Source organism: Neomonachus schauinslandi, chromosome 1, assembly GCF_002201575.2.
Source record: "Neomonachus schauinslandi chromosome 1, ASM220157v2, whole genome shotgun sequence".
NCBI lineage: Eukaryota > Metazoa > Chordata > Mammalia > Carnivora > Phocidae > Neomonachus > Neomonachus schauinslandi.
This window is the reverse complement of record NC_058403.1, coordinates 124101499-124124843: the sequence shown is the minus strand read 5'-3', so window position 1 is coordinate 124124843 and position 23345 is coordinate 124101499. Positions and strand designations below refer to the sequence as shown.

The following is a 23345-nucleotide window of genomic DNA, read 5'->3' as shown; positions in this document are numbered from 1 at the left end:
TCTTTGTGTGTACGTGTGCGTGTATGTGTGTATGTTTATATGTGTGTATGTGTGTATGTGTCTGTATGTGTCTGTATATATGGTCATGTGTATGTATATGTGTGTGTGTGTGTGTGTGTGTGTGAAGTTAAATGAGTTGATTCATTTCATGCCCCTGCAGGCAGTTCCTAGAGTTCTGAAAATACCTTAAATGACGGGAGGGTTATTGGACTTAGTGGCAGAGCTTCCAGAGGAGGCCACTGTGAAGGGAACAACGTGCATTTGAATGCATGTGTCTGGTAAACCAAGTCAGTAAGTCCCGACAACAAGAGACACGTTTGCGAGAGCAGGAACAAGAGGGCCCTACTGCACAGCCACTCCTTGCTGGCCACCTGTGGACACTCGTGGACCCTCGGCTGTCCCTGGCTGCCTCGCACTCCCTGTCTGTCAGTCTTCCAGGCACCCCTGCCGGCTGCCCTTATCATGGGAATGAGGAAGGCATGCTCAGGAGAGAAATCCACTCTAATAACACCCCATTCGTTCCAAGGCCATGCAAAGTCAATTGAAATTTGTCTGTCTGATGGATGAGAAGTTCTGGAGGAGCCCTGAAGGCTCCAGGCCCTGGCATCAAATAAACTGCAGCTCCCAGCTGTGCGATCTTGGACTGGGCGTTGAGACTCTCTCAGCTCCAGGTTCCCCTCTCCTCAGTGGGGCAAGCACGGCACCTCTTTCCATAGATGAAACAAGTCAGTAAAACATTTTCCCTGGTAAACACTCAAGAAGTGTTAGCACAGTACTAACCCTGTGAAGGGCTGGATTTTCTCTTTTCTTTATTTGATGACTCAAGCATGTTAATGAAGACAGAAAAGCCTGAGCTAAATTAGGCAAATCCTAGGGAAATTTCGCTCTGGGCAAAATGATTTTGTGAATGGAGTTTTATGGTGTTTGAATTTCAGGCCTTGCCTTGGTTAGCCTTCCTCAGACAGGTGCCACCGCCTGGGACTTGGGAGCCTTCAGCCCGGTTGCTGATTGCTGGAAGCCACACTCTTGTATCAGTCAGGGTTCTCCAGTGGCCAGTGACAGAAAAGCCCACCTGAGTCTTAAAGGAGGTGCCCCGGCTCGTGTAACTGAATGGTACAGAGGCTGATGTGGTTTCTTGTGTGGGCCACGCACACGTTAATCCTCACAACAGTCCCATTTTACAGATGAGGAAACTAAGGCACAGAATCAGCTGTGAAATGACTTCTAGTCACATGGCTGGAAAGTACCAGAGCTGACGTCTAACCTCCTGCAGTCTGTTCTCCTGCTGACAACCACGCAGTACCATCTTTCCCAATGAAATGCTGCCCACCACGGAGGCTTCTGAGGCTGGCTCCAGGAGGAACTCCCAGGTTGTGTTGCTGTGGGCTTCTCGAATTCAGGCTCAGTATATAAATGAGAGATGGATGGTATCCTTTTCCCGAGCTGTTACCAGGATGCATATTTCTTTCTCCACTGAGAGATGCCTTGCCTCCTGGGGAGTGGGCCTCTGCCCTCCCTGCTCTCTCCCTCCGTTCCTCTCCTCCCCTGGCCTCCTCAGGTAAACCACTGAGATAAGTCAGAGCTCCCCACCCTGGGCCTCCCACCCACTCTTTATCTTTTTCTCTCGCTACCAAAAGGCCTGTAATTAGGAAACATTAGCAGGCTCCAAACAGCTTTCATACCTGAAACATCCTCTGTAATTGCACCCAGCAGTGCTCTTCCCTGGCTATTAATGTCACTTTTATGAAGCAATGAGGAACAAAACACCCCGAGGCACTTAAAACATTTTTTTATATAATATGCATCTTTTAGGAATGGAAGTTTAAAATCACCTGCCTGACAGAGACAGTGATAGACAAAGGCACGGGAGCCTGGGAGGTGGGGCCCTGGGGAGAGAAAGGGAGGCCGAGAGGTGCTGAGGTGCCCCAGGCTACCCTGGGAAGAGTGTGATCTCCGAGGCTGAGGCTGGGTTGGCCGAGGCCCAGTGGTTCCCCAGGGGAGGAGAGGTGGGTCAAATGAGCAGCAAGGGCACCGTCCTGCCTGGCTTCATCAAGTGTGATTGCTCTCTCATGGGGCTTTTATATGAGATCTTTCTCGTGGGCATGTGTGGGCCTCTAACAGAGAGGTGAATAGAATGTTACAGATGACCAGTGTCCTTGAGTAGCAGACTAATTATGATATTGGTTGCAGAAATACGTGGGGTATGACTGTGTATGTGTGTGTGAGGATGAGGTAGGAGGGGAGGAGGGAGAGAAATTAAGGGAGAGATGTTTCCCTAGCTTGCTGTATGAAAGAACTTGGGGAGTTGTGGTGGGTCACCAGAACCTTACTGTCTGGCAGATTTATCTTCTTGCTCTTGGAAAGGGCTCACAGACTTGTTCATCAGCAGAGCAGGAGATGTTTCTGTCTGCAGACTCTGAGAGGGAACCCCAGAGGTCACCCAGCCCCCCTTCCCTGTTTTGGAGGCAGGCTTAACCTTCGTTTGCCCAGACAGACAGGTGTCTTTCCTCTTCTCTAAAATCTTCCCTAGAAAGGCAGTTGCCCCACCACATCCCTTGTTCCAATGCTAAAAGCCTCCTGCCACTGATAGGTGAGCCTGAGGACCAACTGCCTGATGACAGATCTCCTCAAGTTGAAGGCAGGAGTGGCTCTCATGACTATGGAAGGAAACAGGGCTCCTGACTCAGGTCCCAGGGCTGAGGTGGGGCAGCAGGGGCTCAGTGCCCTGAGAGCCTGAACTCACAGCTCCCTCACATGGCCTGTCTTGGCAAAGGAAAGAGATGGGGGAAGACAAACCTTTAGAAGGAAGGTGAGGCAGAGCTTAGAGGTCTAGCAAGGATGGGTAGGAAGAAAATGGAAGAAGAGGGAGGGTCATAGTGGGCAGAGACAGATGAGGACACTGAGTCTGGCTCTGGAGGCTGGAGCTTGGCCTCTGTGGGAACAGAGCAGCCCTCCGATAATGCCTTTGGATTTCCCTCCCCTTACGGCCAGAAGTACTAGAATAATTAGGCCCAAATCCCCCTGTATGGGAATCTCCCCTTACCCGCAGTTTTACTTCCGCGGTTTTATTTACTCACGGTCAACTGTGGTCCAGAAGCAGACGATCCTCCTTCTGATGTATCGACAGAAGGTCAGTGGTAGCTGAACGCTAGGTCACAATACCTGCATCATGCCCCTCATTCCATCTCATCATTTAGACATGTTAGCATCTCATATCATGGGTGAGTACCGTGCAATAAGATATTTTAAGAGAGAGACACCACATTCACATAACTTTCGTTACAGTAGATTGTTATAATAGTTCTATTTTATTATGAGTTCTGGTTGTAAATCTCTTACTGTGCCTCATTTATAAATTAAATGTCATCATAGGTATGGATGCACAGGAAAAACATATAGGGTTTGGGACTACTCGCAGTTTCAGGCCTCGTCTTGGGTGTGTTAGAATAGGTCCCCCACGGATAAGGGGGGGCCTCCTGTACTTTCAGTAGTATAAAGGAGCAAGCCCAGCGTTTGGAATCTAATGTTCTGGGTTTATATCCATTTAAGTTCTTTAATGTCTCTGAGCCCATTTTCTGCCCTATCGCATGGGTAATGTAAGATCTTATTTATACAGTGGTTGGCAAGATTCGATAGTGTTTGCCTTCTTTGTAAACTCTGAAGCTCAGTCAGGACCGCTTGCCCTGGCTAGTACTAGTGGTTGCAGTGACTCTTGGTGGAGGGATGGAACTGGCCTGGGATGAGGGTGTGAACTGGTTGAGGGGGCCCCTGAGAAATGAGATCAGCATTCCAGCATTTCTGATGGGAAATTGCTCTTGCATGGATACCGTCTGAGGGTGCACTGTGTTATTAATAACCAGGTTATTGTTCATAATAGTGCTATTACTTGTCACCCTTAATTAAGTACCAGCTGTGTCCCAGGCACTGAAAATTGCATGTATGACCTCCCTGAACTTTCACCACGACCGTGCAAGTGAGATGATATTTCTTCCCATTTTACAGAGCAGACACTGAGACTCAGGGCAATTACCCAGAGTCACAGGACTGCTTAGGGGTGTCGCTGAGACTGCAGGCCTGTCTGGACACAAAGCTTACTCTTGTACCTCTGTCCCCGAGGACGTGTGAGGAATGGATCTCAGAGTCATGCATCATTGAGAAGCTAGAGAAGAGGGGCGAGGAGAGGCAAAAGTTTCCCTGTTTTCTACAAAGGGGAAGGATAGGTCTGAAAGCCGTGTGCTAGTGAGTAGCGTGCATTTCAAGCTCCCCATGAATTGTTTTTTAGAGCAAGCTGTATGGGAGGAATTGGAGCAGATTGGTGATGGGTGGATCTGGGGGCAGGGAGCAGCAGGTCCAGGAGGACCTGGAGGGGGACCAGGGGATGGCTGGCTCCAGACGGCGATGGAGGAGCCTGTGGGTCAGCTTCCACCCCTGGACCTCGGCGAATGTTCAGGAAGTGAGGACTCCTAGGAAGGGAGATAGGTGAAGGGATGGGTCCCATTGAGTTGCTTTGTCCCATCCAGGGGCCTCATTGGCAGTTCTGCAGAACCAGCCCCTGCTCCATTGGAGGTGCTCTTCTGCTGATGGAATAGAGGGGGGTCTGGTCATGGCACATCCTCTTCTCCATGGACACTGTCCCACTCACCACTCTGGTGGTGACAGGCATGCCCGACACATTTCCCATTTCCCGGTGTCACAAAGGACAGCCAGCATGAAAGATGTTGGAGTCAAGATTTAAACTTACCTTGCTGACGGGGAAGGAGAGCTCTGCCTTCAAACGAAATGGTCAGTGGTAATGGGCTGCATTTACATGTACATGTCAATGGCGACAAGCCAGGGATGACTCAGGTGTGCAGTGCCTCAGGGGGCAGGGACTTGCATGTGCCTAGTAGGGGGTCACCAGGGATCGTGTTATTCAGAGAATGTTTGTGGACCTGGGAACCTCAGCCCAAAGACAATCTAGCAAAGTCAAGGAGGCAAAGGAGTGAGATCAGAGTCCTCCCCAAGCTTCCCAGACCGACCACACGCTAGCCTCCCCAGTCCCAGGAAAAAATGCCCTGGAGTGGGGCACATACAGTGGCCACATCCTCACCATCAGGAGGGAGTCGACAGGATGGGGGACAGTGTGTCCTCTCCCCAGGCTAGATTTGATTTTCTTGCACCCTGAGAATGGAAATTCTCCCCCACTCTGAGAATGGCAGGCAGCCAAGAACTTCAGGGAGGCCAGCCTCTTCCTCCCCCACCATGGCCTCCTCTCTTGTCTCCAGGATGGCTCCAGCTGGCCACAGCCAGCCTGGCCCTCCTGCAGTCAACACTCTCTGCACCCAAGAAATGAGGAGCCCGTGTCCCTAGCCTCTGACCCAGTGTGGTGGCCCGGCTTCAGGGCCGGCCTCCACTACGGAGCAGAGATCCCTCCGAGCTGCAGGGACAAGTCCTCAGCTTCTCCCAGTGGTAACTCTGCTCCTCATCAGTGTAACCCAGATCCGGGCAGAGCAGAATGAGGCAGCTGGGGCCTGGGGGCCTGCAGCTCCCGCCCCTGCCTTGTTCGACAAGGCCTTGTTGGACAGCAGTGAGGACCACATTCAATCGACAGCTTAAGATAATCACATGTGTGAGGCACTGGGATAATGACAGCTGAATACCCTGCCACGGTTGCCATAGTGACCAGCCAAGCACTGGTTCCCTCCTTTTTTTTTCTTTCTTGTTCTCTGGGCCTCCTTGTTATGGGGCTGACTGGTGGGGTGGGGGCTGAGTTTGGGAAATGGGAAAGAGGAGGGAAGGGGGAGGGGGAGACCCAAGAGGGGCAGCCCATTATACTCTCTTTTAAATACCCCAGCTGGAGGTGTTTTAAATCCCAACAGAGACAGAGAGAAACAGTGTCTTAATCCCTAGCTCCCTGGGAATTATTTAAAGGGATCTTGTCAGAAGGATGAATTTGTCACTGTTGCAGTGTCAACAGCTGTCCTAATGGCTGGGGACCCCACTCCAGGCAGGGCCTGGTACGAGCTGCTGCTGCCTGGTGGAGGTTACCGTGGCCCCAGGGGCTGTGGACAAGGGGCCCCCTCCCGAGGCACAAGCCTGCAGTGTTTCTCCTGGCGTGCTGGCAGAGACCGGGCTGTGAGATGTGCCAGGATGCAAAGAGATGCGTGCCATCTGGACCTTGGGCCCAGCCAGCCTCGCTCTCCCTGCATGGGGCTCCCAGAGCCCCGGGATCTCTGAGCAGGGAGAGGTGCTCAGCCTGGCTGGGAATGGGCAGAGCCGACCAGTGCTCATAAGACAATTGGTGGGTGGGCATACCCAAGGGAGGGCACACAGGCCCTACCTGGGCCACAGCCAGCACCCCCAACCACACACGGGCACACACACACACACACACACACACACGTACGCACCCGTGCATGCGCCAAAGGTGATACCCAGGGGCAAACAACCAGACAGACAGGGAAGAGTCATAGGTCATACACACCATAGAAGGAGAGCCAAGACTTTTAAGGAAAAATAACAGACCTGTGCTCAGAGAGAGGCTAAGCATGTGTCTCTGGAGGGCTGATATCCATAATAACTGACTTGCAGAGGTCCCTTACTCAGATGTGAGTACTTTACATGAATTGTCATATTTAATCCTCATGACCATCTCCTGAGGTAGGTCCTGTTAGTGTCCCTGTGACAGAGAAGCATCCGAGGCTAAGAGAGGTTTAAGGACTTGTCCCTGGTCACACAGCTGCGTCTGGCTGACTCCAGAGTCTGTGAATCAAACTCTTGGGCTAAACCAGGGGTCACCGTGACTTCTGGAGTTCAACGTTAGGCATGGTGACAGCAGTGCTGCTTAATCCCAACCCTTTTCTGGTAAGCACAAAAATCTCCTTTCCAGCCAAACGGATGTGTTCTGCTCAGGGCCGTTTCTCCTGCTTCCATCTCAAGACAATATTTCTTGCATTTTTCCGTCCAATCATTTTAAAGAGAATTTTGTAGAGACTGCATTGGGAAACAATGAGTATGTTTTCCATATTCTAATCATTTCCATATCTAACTGTGTCCCTTCCCGCACTTCCCCGTTCTCTTCTGCATCGCAGAGAGTAAGTAGTTGAGGGAATGGGTGGCCTGTACCACTGCAGGAGGAAAGTCCATTCAAGCAGTCCCTGGTAGCCGGTCCAGTTCTTGGGCACACCACATGGAGCCGTGGTAATGAGTGGGGGGCCGTTCCTGTCCTCCCAGCCCAGCACATCTGGGAGGAAAATTAAGGCTATTGGGAGGTTGAGCTAGTGCTCGCAGCCCTCAGGGGGCCATCTCGTAAATGGCCGCCTTGGTTGGTTGGTGTACTAAATGGTAGATCCCTCGGGGCTTGTAGGAATTTATGCCCCATGGACCACATTTTACATTTTAATTAGCCTTCTAGCTTGTCTAATATCCCAGCTCTTTCAAGCCTAGTGTACTGTCTATACCGGAGCCACGTCCTTGGGGTCCAGGCTGATTGGGTAGCAGCTCCAGCCCGGCCCGAGCAATCTGCTGCCCCAAAGAATCGGGGGCCTCCTGTGGGCTCTGTGAAGTTGTGTGCTGTCCCGGCCTCAGTGGGCTTCTGGTTCAGAGACGCAGCCATCTCTAACTGGGGTCTGAAAGTGGGTCTTTGGGTTTCCGCTGATGGGGCAGTGCCAGGGGTGTTCCATATGGTTCCACGGGGCATGTTGGCAGTGACGGTTTGCAGAATAACAGGTTCCCTCCAACAGAAGTTTGTGCCCAAATACAGACTGCCGAATGGGACCAAAGCCTGGGCGCAGTGTCCAATTTCCTCTCCTTGTAGTTCGAGCTGGTGGCTGACAGTGCTTCAGAGATTGCCTAGTTGAGAGAAGGGAATCCATGCTGAACCCTGCCCAGAGGAAGCCCTGGAGATTCCAGGAGGGGCAGGGAAGGAGGCCCCTGGCTGTCCCTCGGGGTCTGTGGGGAGGTGGATTTCGGCCCTTTCGTCCTGCCCTTCTGTTGACCAGAGGCAGGATTATTTATTCAAGATGGAGGAGATGATTTCCACATCCTGAGTGTCAGCCAGAGGTGGATCCTGCGGTTAACATAACAATGGGGGTGTTGCTGATGATAATGGAAATGATAACTGGTACTTACTGAATGGAAGTTATGTGCAGGCACGGGTGCAAGATGAGTTACTTACATGATCTCAGTCCTCCAGGCACCCACCAAGGTAAATAGTCTTTTGCAGATGAGGAAACTAACACTCAGAAAATCATTCATGGTTACAGAGCTGTAATGGCAGAGGGGGGGGGCCCGCCTGGCCTCTGGCAACCTCTCCTGCCTCACCTCCTTCCTCTTCCCCTTGCCCTGTGCGATCCGGCGGCCACCTTGGCTTTCAGGCTTTCTTGGCAATGTGCTAGGCACACTCCTGCTCCCAGAGAGTTCATTCTTGTTCTCTGAGCCTGGAATGCCCCCTCGTGTGTGCCTTCCAGGCCGGTGGCTCTGGCGTGTCATTTAGATCTTTGCTTCAAAGAGGACCTTCCCTGCTGACCCCACTGCCGGCTGTCACTCTGTCCCCTTACCTGTACCTCAAGAGTATTGAACAGTCTGACTTGATATTATTCATTTGTTTGCTTGTTCATCCTTTGGTTCGCTCTATTAGAACATGAGGCCCACGAGGGCAGGGACTTTGTCTCTTGCTCACTGCTGGGTCAGCAGCACCCAGAACACTGTTTGGGGATGTCATAGATGTGCAATCCTTTATTTAAAAAGTGAGTTAAATGCGCTGGGCTTCATATAAATCAGAATAGCTAGGATCTTGCTGGGCTAATAGAGGCCACAAAGCCGATTTCAGTGATATCTTCCTCCTCAGTAGCAGTGTCCAGAGGAGATGTCCTCCCTGGCCAGGCCCCAGGGAAATGGCTTATTCAGGGCAATTCTTAGGATGCAGTGGCATGTGGTGTGCCCAAGAACTGGACCGGCTACCAGGGACTGCTTGAATGGGCTTTCCTCCTGCAGTGGTACAGGCCACCCATTCCCTCAACTACTTACTCTCTGCGATGCAGAAGAGAACGGGGAAGTGCGGGAAGGGACACAGTTAGATATGGAAATGATTAGAATATGGAAAACATACTCATTGTTTCCCAGTTCTTAGAATTGGGCATTCGGGAGGGGCAGGGTCTACGCGGGTATGTTGCAGCAGTCCAGGGAGCTGGTAACTATCACAAGTCTTTCCAGAACTCCGTGCTTGGAACTGTCTTCAGAGACATACAGTGGAATCAGCTTGCTTCTCTTAACTTCATTTTATAGCAGCTCTTCATTTTTGAGCAAAGAATATTATTTCTTAGCTTGTTCCTCCATCTGACTCATCAGATTTGGCTCCAGATGACTTTTCCCCTTTTCTAAAATCCAAATCCACTCTTGGAGGATAAAGAATGTGTTAGAGTTTCTGAAGGTTGTTCTAGAAGTCTGTGTGGATGGGCAGGTAGAGAGAATTCACGGCAGTGGTTTTGAAGGGGAACAGCATGTTTTACACACACACACACACACTCATACACCACACACACACACACACACACACACATAGCCAGACTGTGAATATACTGGCCACTCTTGAGCAACAGACCTGCGAGATCTGACTTCCAACAAGGAAGTTTAACAAACCCAGATCTTGGAGGAACCTAGAGCTGTCTTTCTCATACATCAAAGTCATGGTCTCAAAGCCTGAACAAGTACTTTCTAATGGATGTCATTGTTTTCTTATTGCTTATCCTACGCTTATCTCAAGGACTCAAGGACAGGTGGTCCATTTGCATCAATAATAGTGCCCTTTCAAAGGCTGTTAATATTCTGCTGGTTGTGCAAAACTGCTTTGTTTCTTTTCCCAGGCAGGAGTTAGCTGGGTGTCACCTGCAGTAAGTCCCCAGCAGAGTACCAGGGGCTAAGGAGGCGGAGAACTTAAGGAACAGACCCAGGGCCTTGCTCATTCCCTCAATCTTCCAGTATTTATTAAGGGCTAGTCGCTGGGATTGTGCAGGGGTCCCCAACACAGTGCAGCCCGCTAAGGACAAGCCCGTTCGGAAGATGGATTTGTGTTTTAGAAAACTCAGCGGGGCAGGGGAGTTAAAGAGAAAGACTGGCAGAGTGACTAGGAGGGGGAGGGACTTCAGCAGGGAAAGGGGCAGACTGCGTGGATGAGCTATGGAGGAGCCTGGAGACATGGGTTTGGCACCGTCACTGCAGGATGGGGAACAGAAATGGGGAGGGCGGAGTCTAGAGTGCTTCTTGGATCGCTGACATGGGGACCGGCTGGTGCAGGTTCCATCCAGGGGCAGGAGGACTGCAGAGAACATGGGGGCACGCCAGATGTTCATCAGGAGGCGTCCAGCAGCCAGCTGGAGCAAAGAGTCTGGGGCACCGGGGAGACCTGGAGGTTGGTGACTTACCCTGAGGTGGCTGCAGCCTTGTGTGCGGACAGCATCTCTCAGGGTAAAAAGGGAAAGGAGAAAGAATTCCGGAGAAAACAGTGGATTTCACTGGTCCCAGACATTACTGAATAAAAATGCTGCAAAGCTGAATGCATGGGGTTATTTTGCTTGTCAAAATCAACTAATAAATTAGTCAAAACCTAATTCCCTGTCCTCAAGGAGCTCACAGCCTGGTAGCTCCAAAGTCATACACGGAGCAATTAACAAATAGTTCAAAGCAGTGTATTATGAAATGCGAAATTGTGTGGAATAAGCTCAATCATGCTTTAAGCATTCGGAAAAATGGTAGGTGAATACAAGCTAGGACGGCGTCACGGAAAACAGGATACCTGAGCCCCCTCACAGGAGGGAGCCACACCGAGAGCTTGGCTCGACCACCTATCAGCTGCCTGGCTTCAGGCCAACTATTGAATGTCTCTGGGCCTCACTGTGCCCATTTGTCAACAAAAGGTTTTGGTCTACATGACCTACAGTGGTTTCCAGCCAGATCTGTTCTTCTCTGGTTCTCGGAGGGATTGAGATGGCATGAGGGTGGAGTAGAAGAAAGGTGTCACGCCGGTCAGAACATCAACAGCAGCAGCAAGAGGCGGGGATGGGCACTGTCTCAGGGTGCAGATGTGAGAGGATGTGGCCCTGGTTTGAACACTTGCCATCTCTTGCCTGGTCTGTTGTCATTACTTTCTGACAAACAGCAACCCAGGGCATAAGTCCAGGCAATAAGTCATGCCAGCCCTAGCGTATGGTCCTGGGGATGCAAGAGAGAAGCCAAATAAGAGGAACATTGTTCTGGAAGAAATGGTAAATTATGGTGACAAAGTGGGTGTGTTAGACACAGAGGGCGCTTTTGGCCTGATACCTGCCTGATTCCGGGCTGGAAAATCAGGTGGTCCTTCAGTGGGCTCCTGGGCCCAAAGTTCTGATCCCATCTTTGGACGACCCTGGTGATTTTACTCAGGCTCCCAGCATCAGTGATAGGATTCCACTTCCTTGGCCACCTGTCCCCTCTCTCGTTGCCATCTTTGCCTCAACTTAGGCATCATTTGTTCATCCACAAATAAACTTGGTCAAGCAAATACTGGTCACTTGGGATATAGGGATAAAGGAATGAGAAGGGCATCCCCGGGTCAGTGGATAGGTCAAACAAGGGCCTAAAGTTGCAATGGGCATGCCTTTTGTGGATTATAGAGACCAAGCTGGCATTGTTGGGGTGTTGAGGTGTAGGCTGGACCAGAAAACAAAGAGGTTTTTTTTAAAGATGTATTTATTCATTTTAGAGAGAGAGAGAAAGAGAGAGTGCATGGGGTGAAGGGCAAAGGGAGAGGGAGAGAGAGAATCTCCAGCAGATCCCCGCTGAGCACAGAGCCTGACTCAGGGCCTGATCTCACCCTGAGATCAGGACCTGATCTGAAATCAAGAGTCAGATACTTAACCAACTGAGCCACCCAGGCGCCCCAAAGAGGTTTTTTTAAAAAGCTAGATTGAAGTATTAGTTACATGTCATAAAATTTATTCATTTGCGTTGTACAGTTCAATAATTTTTAGTAAGTTTACAGAATTGTGTAGTTATCCCCACAATCCCATTTTAGAACATTTCCATCACCTCCAAAAAAGATTCTTCATGCCCATTTGCAGTTACTGCCCATTCCCATCTCCAGTGCCAGGGAAGAACTAATACTTTTCTAGCTATAGATTTGCCTTTTCTGGACAGTTCATGTATATGGAATCATGCAATATATGGTCTAATATAGCATAGTGTTTTAGAGGTTTATCCATATTGTTGCATGTATCAGTACTTCATTCTTTTTTATTTCTGAATAGTATTCCATTGTCTGGCCACATCACATTTTATTTAGGTGTTTACTGGTTGATGGACATTAACAAGGCTCTTAGGTGCCATATTGGAGTCTGGTTGAGAGCTCCAAGAACGGAGGACTAAAGTCAGATTGGTGTGCATTATGAATCTTAGTCCACAAATAAACATGCACAAGAAAAATTTTGGACCTTATTTTCTTGTAGTCAATTATTTCAGACTCTGAGCACTCCCCGTCCCACGATTTGATGAGAATTTCAGTCTCGAGTAATAGTTCTTTCCACCACGCTTGTGCAAAGCTCCCAGAGGTCCAACTCAGAGCAAATCGGAGAAGGCTGCTACATTGTCCATAGGCCCATGATCCTCTGAGGCCCAGCCACCTCCAGATGTCCTGAGCATGCATAAAATTCTGGAGGTGGTGGTGGCAGAAGGTAATAATTGTTCATACCTATCTTTACATATATAAAAGAATATCTGAGGCTTGATCTTAGAAGTGAATGGCTGACTCAAAGGGTGTGTGCAGTTATAATTTTGATAAATAAAAACCAAAATTTTTATAGAAGCTGTATCAATTTGCCCTTCATCTAGCTATGTATCAGAGTGCTTATTTTCCACACCTTCTCCAACACAGTGTATTATCAAACTTCTGTCCGACCAAAAAAAAAAAAGAAGTATCACAATGTAGTTAATTACCATTTTGGTTATATTGAATAATGTTCAATATCTTTTCATATGTTTATAAGCTATATCTATCTCTTTTTTAGTGAGCAGTTTGTTAATATCCCTTGCCTATTTTTGTATCTTATTATTGATATATAGATTATCTTTATATTATTAGGGGAAATTAATACTTTATCCATGATAAGTTTATAAATAGTTCCTTCCCAGCATGTTTCCGTTGTTTTTTTTTTTTTTTCCTTTTGATTTTACTTCTGGCCGTTTTTGTTATGCCACTTAAAAAAATTGTATGGAGTTGAATTGATCAATCTGTTCATTTGTGGCTTCTGAGTTTCATGTCATAATTACTGTACATAAATTGTCTCCATGATTTCTTTTGGTATTTTTATGGTTTCATTTTTAATGTTTAAAGCTTTGATTCACTAAGAATTTATCCTGAAGTAAGGAATGAGGTATGGAGGCAAAGTTGTTTTTTCCCAGATGGCTACTCAGTTATCATAATGATTTCTTTTTTTTTTTTAAAAAGATTTTGTTTATTTATTTGAGAGAGAGCATGAGCACAAGCAGAGGGAGGGGCAGAGACGGAGGGAGAAGCAGGCTTCCCGCCGAGCAGGGAGCCTGATGCGGGACTCGATCCCAGGACCCTGGGATCATGACCTGAGCTGAAGGCAGATGCTCAACGACTGAGCCACCCAGGCGTCCCTTAAAATGATGTACCTTTTCCCTACTGATCTGAGTTGTGGCCAACATTTTAAATGTTGAGAGAAACTATTGATATGACTTCTCAAAGATTTCACCAGTCACACCGTCACCGGTAGGCTTGAGAATACCCTTTGCTCTAGATTCTTACCAAGACTTGATATTTTATCTTTCCAATTTTTGGCCAAGCTGATGAGCAAATCATGGTGCTTTGCTGTCATTTTAATGGGAAGAAACAATTACAGAAAGGAACACAGGAGGCGTAGGTCAGATGCCTGGAAGGAGAGGCTGAGAAGCTGCCACTGAACAGAGACCTTTAGGGAATCAGCTTTGGGACAGGCAGTGAGAGTACGTCCTGGGGACCAGGGCTAGCATGGGCCTTGGCTGAAAGAATCTGGGTGCTACACATCTGGGGCGGTAGGATATCCAGCGCTGGTAAGGCTCCTCTTTTGTAGGGAGCTGGGAAGCAGCGTGCCTGGGGACACAGAGTAGCTCAAAGTGGTTGGGGAGGTAGGACTGATGCGTTGAAGACCGTTGTGGGGATGCATGACCCGTGGTCTGGTCAAGTCTCTCTCTGGCCCCTCCCCCCCCACTCAGCCCATGAGAACTTTGGGATTCTACCCCAGGATGTCCTTCTGGTTTCCACAGGTCTCGTCCAACCTACTGTCATGGGTGGCCGGTACCGCTCTACACACATCCAGTTGTCCTGACCGTGCATTGGGTGGCCCTCCAGCCCAGTTTCTACATCAGAGAAATCTAAAAACCCAGTTCTGATCACCTGTACTTCTCCTCACTAAAACTGACGAGTTTTAGTAACTTCCAGTTACCCTCAGTATGAAATTCAGAGTTCTAGACCAGACTCATCCTCTCCTCAGTCTTATTCCTGCACCTGCAGCTTTTTATGACTCTTGTGCCACACAGACGACATTACTCAATGGCACCAGGACACATTGTCCCACCACAGGGCCTTTGCACTTGCTGTTCCTGGGCCTCAATGCTGCACTCCTTCTCTGTTCCTCTTGGCCCCCTCCAGACACATACTTCTGACTTAACTCCTATCCGTCCATCCCCTCTCAGTTTGGAGGGTCTTCCTTGACGTTCCTCTGTGTATCAGGTACACCCCCTCTCTTGGCACCCTGTAATATTCCCTCACAGCAGTTAGCCCAATTGTCATTATTTAGTTATTTTAATAACCATTTGTCTAATTTCTGTTTCTCTCACTAGACTATAAGCTTCATATTGTTGTATCCCCAGTGGCTAATAGAACGCCTGGCATAAAGTTGGCATTTGGTAAATATTTTTTTCATTGATGAGTGAATGAGGTATAACTCCAAAGCAAGGAGGCTGATTCCAAATATCACAAACAAATAGCAGTGTTTGTCCCTCCCTGCTGGGAATGCCATTGCACCCTCAACTCTGTTTGCCAAAATACTCTCTTTCTTCAAGGCCCCCACCCCTAATTGCCACTTGCCTGGAAGGCGTTCATACCTCCTTGAGCCCACTCTGATCATGTTTATTTTTCCAATACCTGTCTTACCCGCTGGCAGGGGAATGAGAGAGAGAAAGAAATGAATGTGAGACTCTATCATGGCCTTTCCCCAAACATCAGGGAGTTATTTTCCTTCTCTCAATTTCTCTCCACCCTTTCCCTTTGAATATACAGCTGTATTCCTCCTAATTTGCTTTGATCGCTCCCTTAGGAGCTGTCATGGAATCAATTAAATCTGTGCAGAATTTTTATAACTCAGGGTCACCCAGTATGAGTCCTCATTTTACAGATGAGAAAACTGAGGCCCAGAGAGGTTAATGTTTGAAACGATTACCTCTGTTGGGTCTTATAACACCAATCAGCATCATTTTCTAAGTTAAATGTTCTCAATATCCTAGCTCCACAAGAGTAGAAATGCCTCATTCTGTCTACTTAAGACCCGCTGGTGGTGACAGTCTCAGTGCTAAGGTGAGCCCCGAAAGGCGGGCTTCCTGTCCTGCTCCCACACAGTGAAGCTGCGGTAGTCTTGAGTGGGGGTCAGGGACTCTGGCTGGGATGGGTTCCTGTCCTAAATAGGGCCACGGGCTTCACCTGTGCCTTGACAAAGGCGCCCCGTGTTCATGCTGAGACTTTACACAGCCCGGCTGAAGTAATGAACGGGGAGTCTGCTGTTTAAACACTTGCAGAACAGCAGAAGAAACCCATCCTTCCCTCCGAAGTCACGTAGGGTCCACCAGAAAAATGTTATTTCAAAGTGGCCACAGAAGGGAGAAAGGTCTGAAAATTTGAACTAAAACCACTGTCAGCAACTTCACCCTAATATATTTGCTTCTGGTTCCAAAAACCCAGGCAAGCAGAAGGTAACTTTAACAAACACATTTAAATAGAACAAAACACAATCTTTAAGAAGGAATAAAAAGTGGTTCGTTGACATCTAGAGAATCAATAAGAAATTAAGCAAAGTCCAGGTGAGGTTTGGCAGTGTGCAAGGATCTGGAAGGAACTCACCCAGGACTCCAGGCTGGGGAAGGGACCTTCCTGGGGGGCTGGCAGCGGTGGGGTGAGAAGGGCCTTGGATGGACTGCTACTCAGGTGCTTCAGGGGCAGGGCCCGGGCAGCAGGAGTGGCCGTGAGGTCACTCTACAGGGCTGGGTGGGCAGGGACAGCTCTCCGTGTGCCCATTTTTTCCTCCACACCATGCCTGGTCTTCAGATGCTCTGGCATAAGCTTGAAAGACAGCCTAGCCCTCCTGCTCCTACAGGGGGCTTAATTCTGTGCAAGAAGCAACTGTGTCTATTTTCCACGCACACAAGATTGACTTCAACTTTTTAAATGAAGAATTCTAGTTTGTCTATTTCAGCTCCACACTGTGAACAATAAGCAATTAGCACAGTATTTAGAGAAATGGGTACTATTTTCTATAATTTTTTTTTTGCCACTGCTAGATATTAAGATCAAGGATCTCAATTTATTTTTTCTTTTCATTTTAGGAAGCTCAATTTCTTCTGTCCCTTATTTGTTTCAGGCAAGCAGAATGGAATTTAACAAACGTATTGAAACTTCCTGGGAATACCCCCAGTTCTTGAGGTCAGGGTCCTGAGAGCTCCCCAGGATGGGCAGCTGCTTCCTCTGCCAGCCCAAGGAAGAAAGAATGACCCAGTCACTCTTCTCCGGCTCCTGCCGCTGAGTGGCTTGGTTAAGGAAGCCGTGCCTTTAAGGACCTCCTGCCCCTTATTACCTGTTACTGAAATAAGTTAGTAGGAGCATTTCTTTGGCCATTCAAAGCACTTCTTCCTATCTCCTCTCTATCCTGTCTCCTCTTATGGTCATGTGGCCATGGGCGAATTGCATATCTTTTCATCTGTAAATTGGGGGTGACAGTATCCAGTTTTCAATGTTATAGGGAAGATGGAGAGACAGCATTTAATAAATGCAATATTTCTCTTCTCCTTCCTGCCTAGAGGGCTGCTAAAAATGAGTTTTCTTTTCCAATGTGAAGCATGCTGTCTCTCCCCTGCTAAGAAGCCCTCCTTCCTCCCTGTGTGATATCCTCCAGCATTTCCTTCCATTGGGTCCCAGCTAGCAGTTTGCACACAATGAAGCTTGATTTGCTTCCTTAAGGATCTCACTTAGTAGCCCCTACTCCTACAAGTTTTCTGGTCTAGCTCTTTCAAAGGGATTGATGTTATAAAACAAAAGTTTATGAGAATCTCAGTTTGTTGAGAAATTCTGAAAAGCCTTATATTCTTATGCTTTTCATGACTCTAAATGAGCTTCACCACAGTAAAGGCAATGAGATTCTGAACTGAAGATTTCCAGGGTGAGGGGTGTCCTGTAGTCAGACCCCTAATCCACAGGGGTGGCTGTAGGGAGGAGAGGCCATGGCACTGAGGTCTCAAGTCCCTGCTGTCGCCTAGGGCGGGAAGATGCTGCTTGTCCCTGTGGACGTAATGAGCCAGAGTCACAGCAGGAGTGCTGTTGGTTGGATGAAGGAAGGCTTTCTAGAGGGAAATCTATTATATTTCAGGGGGGCCAGCAGAGAAATCTTTGAAGTGTGCTTATGAGGAGGTCTTTAAAAGCAAGTTAGGGTTGGGGTGTTCCTGTCTTAGGTCAAGCAGCAGGGCTGGTGAGCTCGTAAGGCCCCCTCCAGCACCAGGCTTCTCTGCTCTGCCTCTCTTCTTGGTCTTCTTACCCTCTCTTTCGTGTTTTTGCATGTGTGCACCCGTGGTCTGCCTGGTTCAGTGGGAGGAAGTCAGTGGCTACGATGAAAACCTGAACACCATCCGCACCTATCAGGTGTGCAACGTCTTCGAGCCCAACCAAAACAACTGGCTCCTCACCACCTTCATCAACCGGCGGGGGGCTCACCGCATCTACACGGAGATGCGCTTCACTGTGAGAGACTGCAGCAGCCTCCCCAACGTCCCAGGCTCCTGTAAGGAGACCTTCAACTTGTACTACTATGAGACTGACTCAGTTATTGCCACCAAGAAGTCGGCCTTCTGGTCTGAGGCCCCCTACCTCAAAGTAGACACCATTGCTGCAGATGAGAGCTTCTCCCAGGTGGACTTCGGGGGAAGGCTGATGAAGGTCAATACAGAAGTCAGGAGCTTTGGGCCTCTGACTCGGAATGGTTTTTACCTCGCTTTCCAGGATTATGGAGCCTGTATGTCTCTCCTTTCTGTTCGTGTCTTCTTCAAGAAGTGTCCCAGCATTGTGCAGAATTTTGCAGTGTTTCCAGAGACCATGACGGGGGCAGAGAGTACATCTCTGGTGATTGCTCGGGGGACATGCATCCCCAACGCAGAGGAAGTAGACGTGCCCATCAAACTCTACTGCAACGGGGATGGAGAGTGGATGGTGCCCATTGGGCGCTGCACCTGCAAGCCTGGCTATGAGGCTGAGAACAGTGTGGTCTGCAAGGGTAAGTCCTATGGCCTCGTAAGGCCTCCCCTTCCTGGGGCAGGGCCTGATCTGCGAATTTTCCCCATCTCCAGCTCTGGGTCACAAAGAAACAGAAGCACCTGATGGCTTATTATAAAGGTCCAGGGAACCTCCATCCCCAGTGCAAGGCATGATGATTTTTCAGTTGTGTCCAACCAGAATGCCAGTGTTCATGGTGAGGGAAGAGATGGGGAGAATTCCAAATGGTAAATAAGAACTTAATAACCACTCAGTTATATTTAGTTATGGGCCACAGACATTCATATTCTCTCTCACATGTGTACGTGAGCTCTCTCCCCCTTCCTCCTGCCCTCCCTCCCCTAGACACACACACACCCCTGTGTCACGTTAAGTCCCATGCACTGAGGCATGCAGGATTGGGGTTGTCATGGACAGTTCACTCAAGGGTAGTTGAGAAGTGACTGGATTTGGAAAATATTTTAGGTCATTTCAGTTCAGCTCCCCCACTACCCAACTTGGTCTTGGACCCAGGGAGCTCGTAAACTCGAAGTTCTATGCTTACCTATCTTGCTCCCAGGGCTCAATGCCAAGTCCTGGGGCAGGGATGGGGCCTAGCTTTCACGTGTCCTGGCAGGAGATGCACTACCAGAAATGGGGGAAGGAGGTACAAGCTATTGTATGACCTTTGCTTGAATGATACAGAGTGGTGCGGTTGGGGAGTGTCAGGGAGCTATGTGCTCACATGGGCTCCCCTCGGTCCAGGAGAGCACATGTCCAATACATGGTAATAAATGAGCTGAACTGGCTGGAGATTCTTCTCCGAGAGTGAATAGGAGGGTCTAGAGAGCCCACGGTTCATTTCTTTAGTAAGTTCATGGAAGCTGAACACAGGTAGGGGGTGTCCAGAGTTGGGGAAAAGAAGAATGCTTTCTTTTATGAAATTTTGCCCATGGCAGTCAAACCTTCAGAGTCACATAGACCCAGAAATGACCACCTTGACCCTCGCTCATCATTTAGGTTGCTCCAGACCTTTGGGGGACAAGTTGTAGTTGGAGCTGTATCAGTCCTTGCCTGTCTCCTTTCCCACTTCCTCTGCTCCCCAAATGCCTGCAGCCAGGCACCAGGCACCGGATTGCTAATGCCCATCAGCTCCGCAGTCCTTTGGACTCAGCTAATTGCCTGGGCTGGGGCACTAATACAGCCTTTCTGAAGCCTGCTGAGAGTGGAGAGTTAGGCCTTTGTGTTTTTATTGGATTTCTTGGTTATGGTACCCGTGATGGATGGTGTGGAAACAGAGGGGAGAGAGTGCCAGATCAAGTGATGAATCAAGGCAGACAGTTTTAAAACCGGCCTTGCCTGGCCCCAAAGAGCTCCTCTTTGTCCCCTTGGTTGGGGGTGGGGCAGGAGGTGCCCTCTTGGGCATTTGTCAGTGTCTGAGTGGGGACCTGGGCACTAGGCTGAGTTCTTAAAGGTGCAGGTGCTGCAGCTGCCGGGCGCGCTTGCAATAGCGCTGGTGATTTCTCCAGGCTTCAGAGGTCTGCCATGCTGCCCTTGCTGGCTGCGGCCCTCTCCGTGTTCTCATTATTTCCCCAGCAGAAGGGCAGGATCCAGAGCAAGCACTGATTGGTTCTGATTTAATTGCGACTCCGGGAACAGGCTCTCATTTCTTTGGGCGAATTGGAACTTTTCTCTTTTGGGGGGTTCTGCTGTCCATGCTGTTTGCCAGTCACCTCCTGTGGTTGTTGTGGGAGGGCCTATGGAGACAAATATGTAAATCCAAATGGTTTTTTTCCATTCTCCACACCCAGCTCCAAACCCCTTCTGACTGTTGGTGGACATTCCTCATCTAGAGTTATTATGAACCTGGCTTGATTTCACTGATTGCTTATTGCAAACACATTGGAGGCTGGAGGAAATGAGGAGACCACACACAGTCACTTTGCCATTTTAGAGGCACAGACAGGCCACATTTTGGTGGCAACTCTGAGAGTGGAGAGTGGCAAGGCTGGTGGCATCATGGGTCTTGCAGCCCAGCAGCCTGGCTGAGCTTAGTGCCCTAGAAGGGCAGAGAAGCGCCTTTGTTTTTCTGTCTCAAGAACTTTAAGATGCATCCTCCAAGTCTTGGCCATTGGCTCTGCTGGCAATCTGGCTTTGATGGCTGAGCCAGAGCTTCCTTCCCAGGCCTTAGCAGGCTGCCCCAGGGAGGTGAAGAGGCCTTGGCCATTGACGGTGATCTTGGGAGGACTCTGCAGCCTTTGGAGGGGGATGGGCAGTGCAGGTGGAAGGATTTGTGACTGGTCCCTGTGGTGTGTCTCCAAGCAAGGGGACCCCACCCATTTTGGGGGCTCACGCTATGCTGTCAGGTGGGCACCATGTAGCCCTTCACAGGCATGTGGGGTGGCTTGCTTAGTATTGCCAGTTTTCATGAGGCCAGCAGTGTGGAGAATGGGGGGTGCCAGAGAATTGTGGGTGAGCCTCCGTCAGTGGTCCTGGTAGGACTGGAGAAGGAAGGCAAGCTCCTCTCCCCCAACACAGCCCCGAGAATGAATGCCCTGGAATCTGGCTGGGCAAAGCCTGGATGGTCCTGGGCTTCACACAATTATGTTGACCTAATAGATTTTTCTTTTCCGGAAATTTGGATTGGGACTTTTCGCCTGTGTCAGATCTATAGAATATCCTTTCTATTATTTTTTGGCAAGACAGATTTTCAACATGGACAGGAACTTTTTCTGACTTTCACTTTGCATCTGCTAAAGCCTCTCCTGTCAGAGTCATGGGGACCGGTCGCTCAGTTGTGTGGAAACACCTGGAGACCAATTAGGCAGCCCAGCCAGTGAAGAGTGGTCCTGGCCTAGAGCTGCTCCTGTTCTGAAGAGGGTAGTGGCGAGAGGGGGGGCAGGCAGAGAAAGCTGTGGGGGGGGAGCTTACACATTAGGATGTGCAGCAAGCGGCAGATGCACTTTCTAGAGGGTTCCACGACCCTAGGCCTCTGCCAGACTCATCCTTTCTGCTCACACAGGTTGGGCCGATCAGGCAGAATCGGAGTAACCTGCTGACCCAGCCAGTGACTCTGACCCCATCTATGAAATTGTTAATTACTAGGAAAATGGCCCATCTGCCCCAACTTCAAGCCTTATGCTCATAGTCTAGTGGATTAATGAGCAATCATGGCTTCCACCTGCCCCATACCCTCCCTACTCAGGTTGATGGCTATGTTGATTTTCTGTGTGGGTCCCTGCAGTCTGTCCCTCCCTGGGGCCAGGGACACTGAGAGCCGGTGCTCGGCAAGCTCTCTCTGTGCTGTGGAGCCTGAAATATCGCACCAGTTGAAGTGAGTGTTGGGGAGGATGGCTGAGCTGAGACTGACAGTTGCTAGGGGGAACCTGGCATGGGAAGGCATCTTAGCTGTCTGTTAGAAGCTTCAGGGCTACAGTGTCCCATTTAGTTGCCCAGGGATGGGTCTCAGGTGCTAAGACAGCCTCTGGCAGCCAGATCCTAGCTGGAGCATGGGGCTTGATTCTGTTTCTGCCCCTGAGTGCTCCTTGAGGGCCTGGCTTTCCCTCCCAGGCATAGTCCCTGGAGCTTCCAAAAGGAGCTGCCTCATTAGCCTGTCTTTCCAGCCACATTCAGGACTCAGGGAACAACAGTGCCTTCCATGACCTTCCCTGTCATCCTTCCTTATTCCTGCTCCAGGAGGAATAGGCCACCGGGCTCACCACTGTTGAGGGCACACACTGACCCATGGGGCCCAGGCCTTCGTTGTTAGTGCTGTCACTTGAGGAGGGTGCAGGGAGATGAAAGGGGAAGGGGGTGCATCCAGGTGGAAGAGGCCTAAGCTAGAGACAGGAACTGGTTTTAGGCCTGGCTCTGCTGTGAGCTTCTGGTGGCTTTTAGGTAAGTCCTTTCCCATGATAGCCTCGTCTTTTTTGCCTGCTTCTCAGGGTGTGTGAAAATCAAGTGGGCAATGGATATGAGAATGCTCTGGAAGCCCACGTGATGCCACGTCATTGCCCTTAAGCCCAAAAACACACCATCTGACTCTGGCTTCTAAGAGAATAAGATTCTGGAAGGAAGGTGGCATGTGGAATCCCCACTCAGAGACACAGGTCAGCAGGACACCTGAACATTCAGTCATCCCCTGCCTGCACCTCTGCAGGCCCAGCTCCATGACTGTCCGGCAGTGACCAGGGATCAGCACATATGTGTGATCCACTGTGCCTCAACAAGTCAGTGAGTCAGGCAACACACATTTGGAAGGTGTGGCTCATGCAACCTGCCTTGAAGCAGGTGGGGTAGGCAGGTGGTCTTTGTGAGCTGAAGGTCTGAGAAGACTCCCATAGCCTGAGAGAGGATGATGGTCATCTGAAGCAGTGATTCCTGATCCCAGGGTGAGCATGAGAACCCACAGGAAAGGCTTTATAAAATGACATCCCCAGATGACCCCTTCTGAGATGTAAGTGGAGGCCAGGCCAAGAACCCCAGATATAAGCTCTAGACCAGAACCATCTGTATTGCTGGAATAGAGGAGAAGGGGGTTTGGGAGAGGTCCCTGAAGGCATCTTGGGCCCGTGGGATTTGCGGAAAGGGCGCACCTGAAGGGATGTAGAAGGCATCTGGGAAGAGGGACGGCAGGAGTGGGCTGGAGGCGGGGCAGACTGAGCACAAGGCCAGCAGGGAGTAGAGCATCATTGCACCTGGAGTAGGGGCTGGGAAGGCTGTGTAGGGCCCTGACACCCAGAGCTGCTAGGAAGCCTGCAGAGGAGAGAGGGACAGAAAGCTGAGGGACGACTGTCTAGGGGTTACAGAAAGGAACAGCTTTCCC

The 23345-nt window shown here is 49.6% G+C and overlaps 1 protein-coding gene across 1 annotated transcript in view; it reads left to right on the top strand.

The window, feature by feature from the left end:
* The window catches only part of EPHB1 (EPH receptor B1), a 416084-nt gene that overhangs the window by 139035 nt on the left and 253704 nt on the right, over nt 1–23345 (top strand). Inside the window, exon 3 of the mRNA XM_044915538.1 lies at nt 17861–18542. Within this exon, the coding sequence (XP_044771473.1) occupies nt 17861–18542 (682 nt within the window). The remainder of the gene's footprint in view (nt 1–17860; nt 18543–23345) is intronic.